This window comes from Olea europaea, chromosome 13 (genome assembly GCF_002742605.1).
Source record: "Olea europaea var. sylvestris chromosome 13, O_europaea_v1, whole genome shotgun sequence".
In the NCBI taxonomy this organism is placed as follows: Eukaryota; Viridiplantae; Streptophyta; class Magnoliopsida; order Lamiales; family Oleaceae; genus Olea; species Olea europaea.
This window is the reverse complement of record NC_036249.1, coordinates 20,336,501-20,353,584: the sequence shown is the minus strand read 5'-3', so window position 1 is coordinate 20,353,584 and position 17,084 is coordinate 20,336,501. Positions and strand designations below refer to the sequence as shown.

The window sequence follows — 17,084 nt, the reverse complement described above, 5'->3', positions numbered from 1 at the left end:
TGCCAAAAAGAAATTAGAGGTAGACATTGTTCCATTTGATTCTAATTTCAAGAGAAAAGAATCAAACTATGAACCATTTTTTGGATAATGAAATTAAATGTTTTTTTAAAATTTATTTTTAAATATGAAACCATACTGGAACCGAACCATTTGGTTTTGGTTTGATTTGGTTTAGTTCTGATTACATTATTGATTGAGAAAAAAATAGAAAGAACATTTGGGAAAGAAAAAATCGAATGTTGAGGCTTCAATTTCAGAAATCCATGGGCTGTGGTGGCTAAGCGTGATAGTAGATGGCAGGCGATATATGTTGATATCCATGTGAGAATCGGTGTATCAATTAAAAGTAAGAGAGAATGAAAAATGAATGGTCTCTAGTTTCCACAATAAGAAATCAGAAATCAAAGGTAACATGGCCTTTTTATCCTGATTCTCAAATGAATTTTGAATTTTTTGGATGTGAATTGTGATTCACTAATTTGTGAATATATATAGATAAAAATGGTAATAAAATTTAAAAAATGAGTTTGGTTCTTGGTTTTAGAACTAGAATTAGAACTAGAACCAAACCAAAATCAGAATCAATTAATTCTCAATTCTAAGAACCAGAACAATTATTTTTTTGGTTTGTTCTAATTTGGTTTGATTTGATTTGATCTGATCAAATGTAAAATGGATACACTCAAGTAGCTCACCAAAGCTTAAACTTTAGTTAAAGTTGATCAAATAAATATTTTTTAACAACTCATTTAATAATCTAAAAATTTCATATAATCCATAACTTATAAGTACTGCAAAACAAGCACGTCACCATATCACATCACTCATCAAGGTTCCATAGCTTATATATAGATCGGCTCAGCCTACTCCATTGATTAGAGGTGCATGTTATATTTTGCCAGCCAATTTTGATGCAGCTTGTTTCAGGTCAACCCATGAATTACGGACCACAAGTTTAGCTTCCCGAGGATAAATATCTCAAGGCATCATTCTCCTCATTCTTAGGCCAGCAAGCTCGAATAATTAGCACCCACACATGCCTATGGGGAGAATGTTAGACAAAAAACCTGCATATGATCACATAATTAGGGTCTGTTTAGGAGTGATTTTTTCTCTCAAAAAATTGATTTTTTGATCGTTATTTCACTATTTCAGCCGCCATATTTGACTTCTTCTCTCACAGGTGGACCTAACTTTTTTCCTAACGATCAAAAAATCAATTCTCAAAATCCCTCTCAAACAGGCTCTTAGTGTGCTCTAGTAAAATAGGCCAATAAGCCCAGCTGTTCATGACTCATCGAGTCGCATGGAAAGAGGAGCACCTTTGGTGCAGGACATTCTCCTCCATTCGAATTTGCTTATGCCTTTGTAGCATGAAGTGAGCTTCAAATCAAGACACATTCCTTTGATTGCAAGAATAATAACAACACTATCATCTCATGGAACGGCATCCACATGGTGCTTCCTAACACATCTATCCACAGTAACTTGTACATACCGTATTTGACGCCAACCTTCATTATGTACCCTACAAGCATTAATTCTTTGGATGGACGGCATTTTAGGCAACGCCATTAAACATATTTAAGCAACAACATAATCTTCATCATTGTGTTGTGCAATTTGTGCTCCATGAAACAAACTTGACGAAGCACATAGACCCATTCGCACAACGTCGCCATTCTCATCTATCATCCCTAAAACTTTCTTCATCAGTTTTCGCTTGCTTGTCGGCACGATCTATGATCCAAAATCTCTTTTTTTTTATTTATTTATTTTTTTGGCTAAAAAACACAGTTCGATAATCTCTCGAAACCAACAACAGTCATTCAAACGATCTCTCTTTTTTACCAAAATTATGGACTACAAGTTTGACCTCGAGGTTTCATGCCTCAAAGCAGCTTTCTTTTCATTCTTAAGTCGACATGTCCGAACATTTAGCAATCACACACACTTATGGATAGGATATTACACAAATATCTGCATACAATCACATTATTAGTGCACTCTTTAGTAAAAGGGGTCATACACCTAACTATTAGCGATCTTGTCGTGCTGTATATGAAAATGAACTCTCTCCACTATGGCATGATATTTTTTTGGAATGCCTACAATTTTCTGGGTTTGGCATGATCCGTGTTGTACTTACAAGCATTTACATTTTTTTTTTAATTTAAAAAGAAGTTTGTGGGTCATTTTGGCCCTAGAGACGAGTAATGCAATTATTAATTAATTAAAATAAGCCCTATTTGACATGAGAAATTTGGGTAAAATATATTTTGGAACAATAATTTTTGAGAGAATTTGTGATTAAAAAATAAGAAAAAAATCTTTAATTTAAATATAATATTATTTTATTAAAAAATGTTTAATTGAAAAAAATCAAAATCAAAATGTATTAAAATTTTAAATAGAATTCAGAATAGGGCTAAAATATCACAATTAATCACAAATGCACCGAGCTCCACGGATAGGAGCTCGGTTCACAAGGGACTCACAGTCCTTCACTATAGGGATTGGGCCCACATGCATTATTAAAAAAAAAGGTGGAACCTGTCCCCACCTCCTCTCTCACGTGACAGGGCTTGTGAAGCAGGAACATGTACCTCCATCTTTTTCCATCCCAAATTGTGACAGTTGACTTCAATACTACCGTTAGAAAAACTTTTATTATTTTTCGTATATGCTTGCCAGGATTGTTTTAGACCACTGCAAACCTGGACAATAGAGCTTGTCTCATCGTAAAAGTAAAGATATAAATAAATAATTATCCAACAAATCCTGAACTGAGAGAAATAATAATATATTCATTTCAAGTACTTTTGGCTGGCATATCTTATCCAGAAGGCCTAATATTACAGAATTTTGTGAAAGCAAAACCAATAAATGGGGAAGGTCTACATCATTACTTCTTTCAATTAATGATAGACAGCCAATACTAATCTGTTTTGCCCCCCCAAAAATTTGCATCTCTTTCCCAGGAATACAATTGTATGAGAAGTCAAATCCTATGTTCAAGTTGGCACAATCTTGACTAAACCCAGAAAAGAAATTGGATGACACTGTCAAATTCAATAAGCTTCTCAATTCACAAACCAAATCTGGTAATTCCCCAGAGAGCTTGTTGTTGGCCAAATTCAACACTTCAATTTGGCTCAAACATGATATGGAGTCAGGCAAATGACCCATCAATGAATTTGAACTCACATCAAGAACTTGTAAATCACTCCATAATCCAACACCTTCTGGAATGCAACCTGTTAGTTGATTATTTAGGAACAAGATTTCCTTCACTTGAGAACCCACGTAGCCTAAACTGAAAGGGATGTTCCCACAGAATTTGTTGTTAGCCAAATTGATGACAGAAGCTGGAGAGTTGCCTAAATTCTGTGGAAGTTCTGAATCAAATTGATTGTTGTTCAAGAAAATTGCATCAAGTTGTTTGTTGAAGAGATCATCAGGAACTGGCCCTGAAAAACTGTTGAATCTGAGGTCTAAATACTTGAGATTTGGAATGTAAAGAACTGTAATAGGAAAAGGGCCTGAGAATCTGTTGTTACTGAGATCTAATTCAGTGAGAGATGTGAACTCTTTAAAAGATTCAGGGACAGTGCCACTGAATCTGTTACTGTTGAGATGAAAAAGAGACAAATCTGTAAGTGCAGAGAGTTGTTTAACAAGAACTCCTTGAAGATCAGCATGGTTCAGATCTATGGCAGCCACAACTTGGACAGTTGATCTTCCCATATAATCTTGAGAATCTGCACAAAAAACCCCTTTATAAGCACACACATTTAAGCCAACCCATGTCTTCAAAATCCCATTTGGATCATCAGTAATTGCAGATTTCCAGGCCTGAAGAGCAATGTATGCCGCATTGAGTTTTGACACTTGTGGAGCACCGGCTGGAGGAGTATTTGGACCGGTGCTGATACCTCCACCCACCCAAACGCCGCCGCCGCCGCCACTGCCTCCAACTCCAACGCCAATGCCGCCACCTACACTTACTGCAGCCTCAGTAACAATCAATCTGAACCAAAAAATTGCTAGAATCAAGATTTTATCCATGTTCAGTACTGTAAAATCTTGATAGGATGACCTATTTCATTTGTCTGGTTGAGAGGATTAGGTTGAATGCATTGATGGTGGATGGGAGATTTAATTTTACTGCTTATATACATATTTACATTTTTGTGGGGCTCAATTATTTTTGACAAAATTAAACAAAAAACAAATATAATAATAATAATAATAATAATTTTGCTGTTTGAGACGTAAAATTCAAGACCGTGCCATGAAAGTAGAATGCAGCTTTTCTGTCCTTTTACTACAGTACTTGACCAGTCAATTGGTGGAACTTGTTAATGGGTAATTAATTATGCACTAAGATTAGAATCCTGTAGATTTTGTGGCTGAAACATGAGCACTTAAACAACAATTTAGGATTATTTAAATGATTAAATAACTTGAATTTTAACGCATTTTGAAATATTATTATTTCGTAAGTTGGAATAGATAAAAGTAATTTTTTCTTCTTCTTCAATTTTTTTTTTTTTTAAATAGTTTGGGATTGATGGATCGAAACATTCACGTGAAATTTACACAGTGGATGTGTTTGCTAGATGGGCTACACTATTTTCCTCGGGTGTAATAACATTATGTTTTAAATTGGAAAAAGAAGCCATCAACACAGCAATGCTAAGGGTACTTTTGATTGCAAGTATAAAATTTGCATCGAAAGAAAATAAATTCTAGTTAATTCAATTGTTTATAACTTAATTGTATAAAAATTGTCAATTAAATGTGTTTGATTGATTTAATTTTCAATTTAAAAAATATTATACTTGTTCACTTTTTATTGGTGGATAGATGAGAGAGTGAATGAACGAATGAATTTTCTAGAAAATAAAATCCAATTCCCTCTAAGCAAAATATTTTCCTCGAATTTTGGGAAAATATGATTACGTGATCAAAAGTAGGAAAATATTTTTCATGAAAAAATGACAATCAAACAGAACAAAAGTAAAAATTTGGTGAAAAAACACGTTTTTCATGAAAAATATTAGCAATCAAACGCACCTAAGAGTATTTTTTATGTAGATTTTTTAAAAAGTAAATTTTGATTTAAAAGGAGGAAAAAGTTTTCGATTCACGTACAAATTTATGTTATTGGTAGAAAGTATTATTGATAGTTCCTTTTTTCTTTTCTTTTTTAAAATAAGTTTTAAGAAATCTGAACCAGACGAGCTAAAGAAGACGACTCCTTCCGTAGCATGAAAAATAAGACTATGAATGGCCTATACAACATTAAACGTTACTACAATTAAACTCCACACTCGAAATGATCAAGCAAACAACAGTGGTTACTTCCCCTTTCATCGTGGCATGAATATTTACTTTCAATTAGTTCCTCATTTTTAATTTAGACAAATGAAAACTAATTATTTTAAAATTTGCTTATTTATTTATAAGTAACTTGCTAGCAACTTTTTAGAATTTAGCCAAACATTCACTCACATGTGAATAATGACTTGTTGGCAGTATTTATTGAGCACTACAATAATTATTATTCCTAATAGGCCAATAGGAAGATATCAGATGGTTTGTACTGTTCATTTATTGTGGTATAAATTAAGCCACTTCCTTTAATAACACAATTATTATCTATTTTGCCTTCAAATAGAAGTATCTATTTATATGGATTTTTTAAACATGTTTCCTTTCCATATACTCTATCGAAGTTCAACATGTAGAATTTAAGCATTGAACGACGATAAGATCTATCCATTCGTAATATTGTAATCGATTTGATCATTAAGTTCGCACCAAAACCAAGAGAAATTCATAGTTTTGCAGTCAAAACACATTCGTCAGTTTTGTGTTCACATCGGATACTAGTTTTGTCAGAGTATTCTTAGGACAAATGCACAAAACCTTTCATTAACGGGAAATCTTATTTTTGAAAAAATTTCTCGTTGTTATGTCGGCGTTCTCACAATTAATCATTTCTTTACTGACACATTAAACTTCAGCTTTCAAAGCCTCGTTGCTTTTCTTTTTCTTCCCAAAATTATAATATTATAATGGCTCATGTGATTCACCTAACTTGGGAAATATATAGAGGTTCAACTAATGTAAGTGCAAATGATTGCAAAAGAGGTCCAATATGTGTTTCATACATGCGCAAATGTCACGAAAATAAAGGTTATTCGGTTGATAGTGACATCATAGGCGTGCACTTTTAACCTCTAATTGGGATTTGGGTGGCTGCCATCTTCCTTTTGTCCCACAATTTAGGTGTTCTTCTCAAATCCCTTGGAAAAGAGAAGGAAAATGGGGGAAGAGAAGCTTTTTTATATTTTTTTGATTGTAAAATGTAATACCATTCAATAAATATCTCTAGATACAAGATTAGTAATGGAGTCTCTCTTATCTCCACAATACCGAAAGGAGAAGAAAATTCATGTTCGGCAATGGCGTGGACCACACTATTTGCCTTTATACCTAACAAAGGATCAAATTAATGAAATAAAAAGAACACGGTAAATTAAAAAATTGAACCAAACTAATTGGTTCAGTTCGATTTTGAGTATGTTCTTAATTATTTTGGTTTTTGGAACCTAGAATAGGCTGGTTAGAATTTTAGTTTTGGATCTGTCACGAAAATCTCTCGATAAATATTGATTATGGGCTCAGAAAACAATCAAACGAATACCAATCAACCGACTCGACCCAACAACCCTCAACACCTTTGGTGTTGCCTTAGTTTTAACACCACAAAGGAGACACTTGGTGGTAGTATTTGCAAGTTACAAATGGAGGAAGGAGAAACAATGGTTGAATCTCTCTTTCATTCACACCAAAACCGGCCCTCCCTTTCACCCTCCAAGTTGGCTACCTCTCTCTCTCTCTCTCTCTTTTGCAACAATACAGTCTCACCGATTAGGGTCGCTTCACAGATAAAAGATTCTAGACATTTAATCACATCTTCACTCGTGATTCAAATGTTACACACAACATTCCCGGTACAAATCATAATGTACTCCTAAGTTTCTATACTCCACATCACCAAAAGATACACAACACACTGTTAATGTATCCTAATCCATTATGCATACAAGCAATTACACTAAATAATCATATTATCTCAAATTCATGCATATGCACGTATCAAACACATTGAAATATAGTATATAATCATGCAACAAAATTTAGACAATCACACATATGCAGAAAGGATCATACACAGATGCACATGCAATAATTAGGGCCCTGTTTGAGCCCCATTATTTTCTCATTAAAATGAAAAAATATGACTGTTATCCATCACATTAAGCCACCATATTTAACTTTTTATCTCTTGTGTGGGGTTCATAACAACTATATTTTTTATTCTCATTTTTACAATAATGTGGCTCAAACATGGGCTAGATTTATTCTCAATAATCCTCACTAGAGTCATCACTCGACCCTAAAGCAAAATTTGCCTCACCTCTCATCTTACCCTTCTGCTTATCTTTCTTCTTAGGACAATCCCTAATAAAGTATCTAGACTTACTACAATTGTAACACAGTCTACCACTAGACTTGTATCTTCCCTTGCCTTTCTTCTTACCATCATCATCACTCAAGTCACTACTTGAATCATTACCGTCTTGAGTTCTACCTAAATTCATTTGCTTAAATTTCATCATATTCCTCATCATATGTAACTCGTCACTCCTCTTATCCTCTTTTTCAGCCTTAGTTTTCATCCCCTTACTCTTAAATGAGTATATGACAATCTCAGGTGTTAAGGTGTCCCTACCATACTTTATTGCATTCTTAACCCTTCTTTATGACTCAAATATGGAATTAAGTAAGATAATAGCCTTATATGTTTTAGATAACTTTTCATTACAATTAACGATGTCTTGAACAAACTTGTTAAAAACATCCAGATTATCGTCAAGATCCTTTGAAAAATCCATTTTAAAGTTCAAAAATCCTTCAAGCAAGTACAGCTTATTAGTAGTGGACTTAAGCAAATATGAGTCCTCCAACTTCTCATAAAGTTCTTTTGTAAAATTAAGTTTTCCAACTTTTCTCAAAACAGTATTAGATAAGTGTAAAATAATTGAAGTGTATGCAAGTTCGTCATACTCTTCTTTTATGCTTCTGTTAAGTTTACATGAAATTTGTAATCTATGACTTTTGAAATTTTTGTTGGACCAAAATACCTTTCATCTTTTGTTGTCAAATTGAAATATTATCTTTTCCATTAAAAATTTCAACTTTAAAGTGTGAAGATATTTTTAAGAAAAATAGAACAACCAAATCACAAATAGGTCACAGAAAGTTATCATACGACTGATATATATACATCATTCTAAATTTTTAGGATTTCGTAAGATTCACGATCTTAGATCAACGGAATGTTCGACCGGGTCAAGCTTAGGTGTTCTAATATGATAATCAATACAACACGAAGGTATGTAAACAAAAGTTCGAATTCTCACGCAATGCAATAAATTAAACACAAAAGCAGTTATTAACTTACAATTAAATCCAACATTTCAAATATGACAAATAACTCTTAAATTTCTAGCACAAGTAATGTTACCCCTCACGGTAACCACAAACCTAATGTCATTTCACACGATGACGCGCTAATGCCGAAATTTAAACTGAGATAAACTAATAATACTAAAGCGGACCAATCTGAGTCCGTAAATTATGAGACACGGGAATTTATCACTTTAGGACTACCATTATTCGTTCTAAAGCCTCTAGCAACTGAGGCAATCAACGAGCCACGATCGAATCTCGAAGGTCCAAAGAACAACTTCGTCTAGACTCTATTGCACAACCTGAAATAGCAAAACTAACAACACCAAAATGTCATAAATATCGTTAGGAACAAACTGCCTGAAGAGACCTCAGCCAGAAAAGGTCACATGTGTCGTCACGCATCGTCTTTCCTCTTTGCGCGTGGGCTTTACGCGATGCCACCGACCACACGCACTTGACCACAGGGACCGCCTCCACTTAGATGTTATACCAGTAGTCTCCGTTTTCCCAAACTCCTTTTGAATTGCTCTGAAAACAAGAAATTTGGGGTTGATTTTTGACAGTTTTTGGACAATTTCTTCGATCTGATTTCTGCTGTGTTTCTGCCTCTTTTCAGATCGTTTTATGGTGTATTTCACAAGCCAAAACCACCACCTTGAAGCTATGATACCAAATGTTGCGGAATCTCTCTTCAAGGATCTTTAATTCGATGTTTTTTGGGTTCAATCTAACATACCGTTCTCTACTAACAATCAATTCAATCGGCTCCGATCCACAATCAATATAATTCACCTCGGCTGCTATTCAATCTTACTCATGAAGGACAAGAAACAATCATAATTTGTGGCCACAAAAGAAAGGAGAAAATACTACAAAAGTACGCTATGAATGAACCACCAATTAAACAGAGTAAACAAGTATTTTGGACACTTTTAGGGGCCGTTTTTCAGACACCAAAGCGGGCAGTCGAATTTCTCTTATTTTTTTCACAAACCACACTAGAAAATAGATAGGGTTGTAGTCTTATATATAATCTAGGGTTATGCTTTTAATTGAACCAAAAGGGAAGTAAACATGCGAAAATTCAAGTCATCCAAAAGTAAATACAATTAGATCAGGTGAAGCTCATGAACTCGATTGTTAGACTTATTTCATTCATTGACCTATGCCTATGAACTAATTAACTCACATTAACATCATAGCCCGATATTTATTAGGTAACAAAAACCCAACACAATCCAGAATTTAGAACTAGAACAAGTAAAACTATTTTTAGTTTTTAAAATTTTTAGAATTTGTTAAAAAATAATATTTTCTGATGACCCAAGTAATCCTTTTTCTACTTTTTCATAAACTTAACTCTTCTTTTTCAAAAGTTTGGTTTTGGGATCGAATCCAACCAAATTGGAACCAATTCTGATTTGATTTCCATCCTTCAATTGGAACCAAATGATTTCATTATCAAAGAACCATTGATTTTCGATTTGATCATGATTCTCTCAACTGGAACCGAACTGCACCATGCCTGATCCATCTCTACTCTTAATTGTTTGGATAGATGGGTTGTTTACTCGTTTTCCATATTTATTTGGTTTTTCAATTTTCATTACTTGTTTTCTATATTTAATTGGTTTTACATTCTCAACTATTAAAATCATTAAATATAAAAGGAATTAGGCATATACAAAAAATTGTTCTCATATATCCTAAATTAAAATGAAAAAAAGAAAAATTAGAAAAACAAGAAGAAGAAGACAATGTCAACCCTAAAAGCTATAAAATTAAAGCGATTGATATGTACCAACTCCAATAATAGAGGTTTTTAAGAGAGTGACTACTCGATTCTAATTGAGAGTTAGCACTTGTGGTTCAAGTTAACTTCTTAATATGGACGAATTTAATTGAAACTCGCCTATTTATATTTTGTACAGAAAATATATTAAAATAAAACAAGAATTAGGACTTCGCTAGGTTATTACTCTATAAGAATTATTTTCAGTCCACAATATTTATTCTCTACTTGCAATTGAGAATTGAAATGGTTAGAGAATAATTCAACCCTTTCCACTAAAGAATTTGAAAATACTCCTAATTTATCTAGAAGTTTCATTATTATTATTATTATTATTAGGGTTCGCACAATAATTTTTGTTAATGGGCACCACATTTAAACTGCAATGAAGGTTCTATGATTTGTTCATTTTAAAATTTATATCCCTAACTTTTTCCGTCCGATTTTTGTTCTCAAATTTCTTATTAATTAGCACATTTTATCTTTGATGATGACAAAAAAAAAAAAAAAAAAAAAAAAATTCATTGGGAGGGAATAAAAAAGATTTATTTATTTGGCTTTCATATTTTTAAATAAGCAAGATAAACAATTAATACAACAATTTGAAAAAAAAATATTTTTCCCACACTAGTTGAACATTTTGGAGCGATATCTGTTATCAGTTACAAAATATGTTATTAATTGAAAGTTAAAAATAAGATCGAGAAGATTTTGCAAAGTCAAGGAGATAATTCTCATTCAAGAATGTAAACTTCGGCCAAGCGCAAAATTTGACTTTACTGTCTAACCAAGCTTTACATTTTTTTATACCTATATATGATTAGGCTCATAAAAGCTTGAAAATTGATCTTGCCACTAAACATGTTTTACGCTTTTCAGAATAATGATTCAAAATCAAGATTTTTTTTTTATAAGAAAATAACCAAAATCTCGACTGATATACAAGCCTCAATTTATATATTCTTATTTATACTTGAATTTAATCAACAATATAATCATTCACTTGCCTGATAGAATGAGCATTAGAATTAACGACTAAATAATTGGATAAGCGATTCTAAAGACATTCCGAAGGCAAGGATGGATTTCATTGAGGAGATAATGAAGAGACGGTGACGATTATACAAATGAAAGTATAACAACCTAATTAATATTAAGGTGAAAATATAATGAACACTAATCAAATTAACCCTTTCATTTTTCCTTTTTACATATCTTTCATTTATTTGTATAATTAAAAGCAATCTTAAATAGTTTGCTAGAGACTTCATTGTTATAAATGTGAAATGTTGAGGATTGAAGTGCTAAAAATGAAAAGTTGGAGACCTACTTATTTATTTTTATAAAACATTGATGATTCGAGTCATAATTTTTCAATAAAAAGTCCTCATACTTACTTAAGAGTTAAGGTTATTGAAGAAACTTCACCCGCTATTCTTTCGAAGGCTTCGTGTTTGCCTAAGCCTCAAAAGTTTAATTATAAGTAAATATAATAATTAACGTTTTTATTTGTCAATATTTGAATATACATAAATTACCTAGTTTTAATAAAAGTGACAGTTTCACCCAAATTTAAATTATACATGTTTATGAACAATGTAAAAATTATTTTCATTATTATAAGCTAAGCCAAACATAGTTCATAGAAAAAATAAATAAATAAATAAAATTAGATAAACGGAAAGGAAAGGCAAGTATTTGACTTTCGATTCCCTTGGCCTTCTCCATTCATCAAACTTACGTTTTTGTTCACAATTTCCTCTCCAAAATGCTGTCACTATGCAATCTACTCTCGATGATCGATAGTTTACTCTAATCTCATAACTATTTTGCTTCCCAATTCTTACTGCACTTTAAGTTTCATTAATCACCGATATATAATCAATTAATTTTCCAATCATGGCATAGATCGATTGAGTTTGACTATCTCCAATGGAAATTTCAGGGCTTGGTTCATAGATTGTGCTGATTAGGTTTTTATTTCATTTTCTTCAATTTCTTAGTAGTTTTGACTTAATCAAATCAATTTAGTTGGATTTTGTGGTTTTTGCGATTTTTAATATCGATCGCGATGAAGATTGAGCAACTGGATGAACCGATCGATTGTAGTCTTGATACCAATTGCAGTAAGAATAGTGAAGAGGATCAAGAAAGAAGGCTGATTACAGTTCGGGTGGATGCTAAAAGAGCTCTAGTCGGAGCTGGGGCTCGGATCTTATTCTACCCGACCCTTTTGTACAACGTCTTTCGCAATAAGGTTCAAGCTGAATTCAGATGGTGGGATCAGATCGATCAGGTATAGGGCATGACACTAATTTGCTATGTTTAGACTGTATTTATTATTTATTCATCAGTGCTTCTCTATTAATTTCTAATTTTAGTGTTTGGGATTTTCTTGTCTTCGTGTGTGTGCAAAATACAAGAAAGTATCAATATAGGATGGAAGGCAGAATAATTAGCCTGTTACGCATGTGGTATAGTTGCAGCGAATCAAATTTTACTCATCTAAGTTGCAATTTAAGGGATAGTGGAAAAATACGCGTATTTATTTACATTTTTCAAGAACAAATGGAAAGCTTAAAAACACATTTTTCATGATGAAATGGGTAAAGTTAACATAAATTAGATTGTCCATCGAATTTGAAGAACTCAAACAACTGCTTGCAGAAGAATGTTGTATTTCTTAAAAAAAAAACACTTTTGATGTTATATTCAGTGCCTCCCTCATCGTCAATTCCCATCACACCCAATGCTGATGTCAAGTAAATTTAACATATCATGTTAGAAAGCTACCACTTTTGATCTATAATTTGAACTGAATTTATTTTTAGACCTTGCAAATAAGTCTAATAAAGTTGAGGCAGTGGATGTTTGGATATGTTCTTAATCTGATTATAACCTTGTTTGCTGTACTATGCTATAGAAGTGAGGAAAAAGGGTTTGATTGCTACTCTTCTCAATTCATTATATGTTTATGCAGTTTCTCTTGTTGGGAGCTGTTCCGTTTCCAAAGGATGTGCCTCGGCTTAAGCAGCTTGGAGTTGGAGCTGTGATTACTCTTAACGAGCCCTATGAAACTTTGGTATCGACATCTTTGTACCATGTAAGTAATTAGATATTAGACATTGTTTTCTCTTCCTGGTGTTGGATACTATCATCATCTACGTTATTATTCTGGATTAAAACTGAAAAATTTTGTCCTTCAAAAATTTTTCAGTATACAAAATTTTTCAGTATATTATCACCAGTGATGTTCTTCTTTGTAGTTGGTATTTTCTCTTCGTAAATCAATTTTGGTTCTTATGGTGGTAAGATTTGATGATATTGGTGTTTATTGACTGCATGCAAAATTGATGTGTGAATGTGGTGCACAGGTGCATGGTGTTCTTTTTATCCTTAGATGACCAATTAATTTAGTTTCAGCTGAAGCTTGGTATCTGTAAATTTTATTTTATTTTTTTCCCCAGCAATTCTATACAGTGGTTTCAGGCATCAACATGTGATCTAAATCCATGCACATTTGGTAGATTATTTGGAATGATCGTGCAACGTATATCTGAAAAGGCTGGTTTGCTTTGGGAGTATTTTAATTTGCCTTTCAAGCTCAAACTGTTAGATGGCATGTTGGGACCTATTCCAACTGATTAAGTTTTCTCAAGTAAACTTACTTTTGGCACTCCATTGTATGTTTTAATCATGCTATTCTCTTTTTTCTGTGTCTGTGTTCTGGCATCTATAGATATATAATTTTTGCTTTACCTATATTCTTGTTGAAATGGTGAGTACCTCTGTAGATTTCATTCTACTTATCTTTACCTCTGAAGTTATTTGGGTAGATAATAAATAATGATGATTTTGTACCTATGGTTCATGTTGAAGTCGTGTTTGTGGTGCTTTGGATAAATGAAATATTCTGCAGTGATATATCATGAGAAAGTGCAGAATAATTTAAAAGAATAATGATAAATACTGTTACATATAGGGATGGCAAAATGTAAAGCCCCGCCTTGAATGGGGCAAGCATTCCCCCAGTTATTTGGTGACCCAGAGTGTTTAGGGTTGGGCCAGGATGGCATTTTGCCATCCCTGTTCCCTTTGTGCTTAATGGACTGCACTTATTTAGACAAGGAATGGTCCTCTTTGAGGGTGTACATTTGTTTCCTTGAACAAATGAATTTTTACGTTGGAAAAAGCATTACATAAATCACCCTCAAAACATATGCAAATGATCGATTTAGTTTGTTGTCACTTTACCCTAAAATTGCTCTTACTTTATTGTTCCTAGGCTCATGAGATCGACCATCTAGTGATTCCAACTAGGGATTATCTCTTTGCTCCTTCATTTGCTGATATCAACCGAGCGGTAGATTTTATCCATGGTAGGTAATCTTCAATGTTGTCTCGTTCTATATTTGTAAAGTATGATGTTGTTTTAGTACTTCATCTTTAATTATTTCCTTCTCTTTCTGGTTACAGAGAATTCTTGCAGCGGTCGAACAACATATGTCCACTGCAAAGCTGGGAGGGGACGAAGCACAACCATTGTGCTCTGCTATCTGGTGCTGTACCTCTTTCTGAAATGGACTTATAACTTTATGTTACACAGCAATTTAACTTCCATCTATTTTTGGTTTGGCACAATTGGTGAACTGGGTTGATATACAGGTTGAATATAAGAATATGAGCCCCGTTGCTGCGTTTGAATATGTTCGTGCTAGAAGACCCAGGGTTCTCTTAGCTCCTTCCCAATGGAAGGTGAGCACAGAAAGTCTACCAGTTTACAAATTAAAATTTCATTTAGGATCTAACTAAATTCCAAACTATTTGTATACTGGATAAGGAGTTAGTTTTTCAAGGTTTCTGTTCATGACTTCATCTTCTTTCCAGGCAGTCCAAGAATATAAGCAGCAGCGGATGTCGTCTCGTTTTATCTGTCCCTCGGGAGACGCTGTAATTATTACGAAAGCAGATCTGGAAGGGTACCCTTTTATCAATGATTCTGGTAAGGAGCTTGCAATTGTGCCCAGAATGCCGAGGACTAATCCCATGATGGCTAGGTTGTCCTGCCTCTTCGCATCTCTAAAAGTTTCAGGTGGTTGTGGATTTGTCGCAAGGCAGATGACAGAAGCACGGGCGTGCTGATTCCCGACCCTTTTACAATCTGCGAATCGTACAGAGGAGCATGGTGCTTGAAGTCGAAACACCCTTGTATGTATTTGTAAGGAAAATAAGGAATAACGACGGAGATACTTTCAAGACTTCTTAAATGTTGTATATAACTAGTAGTTCTGGTTGCGTATATTTGTATGGGATTTTGCTGTCCATATGCGAAATGGATAAGATTTTAGCTTTTTTTTCTTGTTCAACATTTCAGTTATGGAGTCCACTTTTCCAGAAGATCTTCTATTTCAGTTTTAGAAAGAAATACGTGGCTTGTTTGGCAAAGTGTTCTACAATATTTTGAACCATTTTGCCGTCCATTTCGATCGAGCAAGCGTGCATCAAACAAGAGTGTGTGTGTTGATTACGTCCGAAGAATAATGCAGTAGTTATAGCAAATTGGAGTGTCAATTCCACAGGGATATGGAAGAATTGTTTAAATGATTTGACTAACTAAGGTTTCTGTGGTTGTGAGAGAAATTTATCAATTTAAATGAAATTTAAATATCAAAGTGTGAGATTAGTAAAGCATCAGAATTCACTCACCCGGATTGGATCAATCAACACCAATTATTCATGCATCTTACTCAAAAATCTAGGTTCCTCTAACATATTTCCACATTAATCTATTGGAATCAGATTCAAAAGCGACCATATACACTAAGCAGAAGGCGGTAAGGAATCACATCAATGAGATTAATTGAAATTGGAATTTAATAAATATTCGATCAAACTATAAAAAGAGCATGACTAATTCTATGAAAAAATTAATAAGAATTAAACCACTTTCAAAACCAATTCATGATGAAAAATCTAGATCAATTTAATTTTACTTATAATTCTAAAATTTAGGCTTCCTAAGAACATATTCTGCTTTGATTTATTGAAATACAATTCAAGAAACGATTATATACCTAAAGCATAAAACAGTAATCAAATTACATCAATAAATCAATTGAAGTTTAAATCCAACAAACATTTTCGTTATTCAATGAAAAAAACATAATTGAATCCATGAACAATCTAATAAAAGCTAAACAAACTTTAGAAGTATAATAAGGTAGAAATCTAAATCCCAAAATTATTCGACAATGAAAAGTATGTTACATGAACGAAGAGTTGTTAAAATCCCCAAATCAGATCGAGATCTTTTGTGGCTTTACCAAAGTTTTTAGCCTTCCATGGAGTTCTTAAGCCCAAGATGAGAGAAAAGAGATAGGAGATGATAAGGGCGTGTTCTGGTCGAATTAGGGTTTAAAATCGAGTGCCAAATTGTTTCCAAAAGAGGTTGAACAGAATAAGGAAGATTCGACCAAAAATTTTTCTGTGCAACTACTTTCAGTATTTTGGCCATAACTTTCTCTCCCAATGTCCAATTAAGGCAATTCAAAGTGTGTTAGAAAGTTAACACAAAGGGCTACAATTTTTCTAGAATAGCTCTTTCCAAATTTGAACGTTTACTATGTCAAAAGTGGATCTCAATTTCTGGCTAAAAATCTAGAAAATCCTTATGCGGTCGGAATTTGATTTGTGAAAATATTATGGTCATATTTAACTTCTTTTGACTTCTAATTGCACTCAA

At 33.3% G+C, this 17,084-nt stretch overlaps 2 protein-coding genes across 2 annotated transcripts; one reads left to right on the top strand and one right to left on the bottom strand.

Moving 5' to 3' along the window:
- Window positions 1–1,968: 1,968 nt before the first annotated feature.
- Window positions 1,969–4,185, bottom strand: LOC111408529 (leucine-rich repeat extensin-like protein 4). Its single transcript, XM_023038276.1, has 3 exons — window positions 2,821–4,185; window positions 2,607–2,717; window positions 1,969–1,980 (listed from the first exon to the last, which is right to left on the bottom strand). The coding sequence occupies exons 1-3, from the start codon at window positions 4,066–4,068 to the stop codon at window positions 1,969–1,971; spliced, it is 1,371 nt and encodes a 456-aa protein (XP_022894044.1). The 5' UTR covers window positions 4,069–4,185.
- Window positions 4,186–12,031: 7,846 nt separating this feature from the next.
- LOC111407822 (putative dual specificity protein phosphatase DSP8) lies at window positions 12,032–15,739 on the top strand. The gene is made up of 6 exons (XM_023037511.1): window positions 12,032–12,638; window positions 13,323–13,445; window positions 14,628–14,721; window positions 14,819–14,901; window positions 15,008–15,097; window positions 15,230–15,739. Exons 1-6 carry the CDS (start codon window positions 12,414–12,416, stop codon window positions 15,482–15,484), a joined length of 870 nt encoding a protein of 289 aa, XP_022893279.1. The 5' UTR covers window positions 12,032–12,413; the 3' UTR covers window positions 15,485–15,739.
- The last annotated feature ends 1,345 nt before the right edge of the window (window positions 15,740–17,084 follow it).

What these genes read in the sequence shown, in the direction of transcription:
- LOC111408529 (XM_023038276.1), bottom strand. Translation starts at nt 4,068, where the DNA reads ATGGATAAAATCTTGATTCTAGCAATTTTTTGGTTCAGATTGATTGTT. An exon ending in ATAAGATATGCCAGCCAAAA is followed by an intron (nt 2,718 to 2,820) that starts GTACTTGAAATG and finishes TCTATTGTCCAG; the next exon opens with GTTTGCAGTGGTCTAAAACA.
- LOC111407822 (XM_023037511.1), top strand. Translation starts at nt 12,414, where the DNA reads ATGAAGATTGAGCAACTGGATGAACCGATCGATTGTAGTCTTGATACC. An exon ending in CCATTGTGCTCTGCTATCTG is followed by an intron (nt 14,902 to 15,007) that starts GTGCTGTACCTC and finishes GTTGATATACAG; the next exon opens with GTTGAATATAAGAATATGAG. An exon ending in TAGCTCCTTCCCAATGGAAG is followed by an intron (nt 15,098 to 15,229) that starts GTGAGCACAGAA and finishes TCTTCTTTCCAG; the next exon opens with GCAGTCCAAGAATATAAGCA.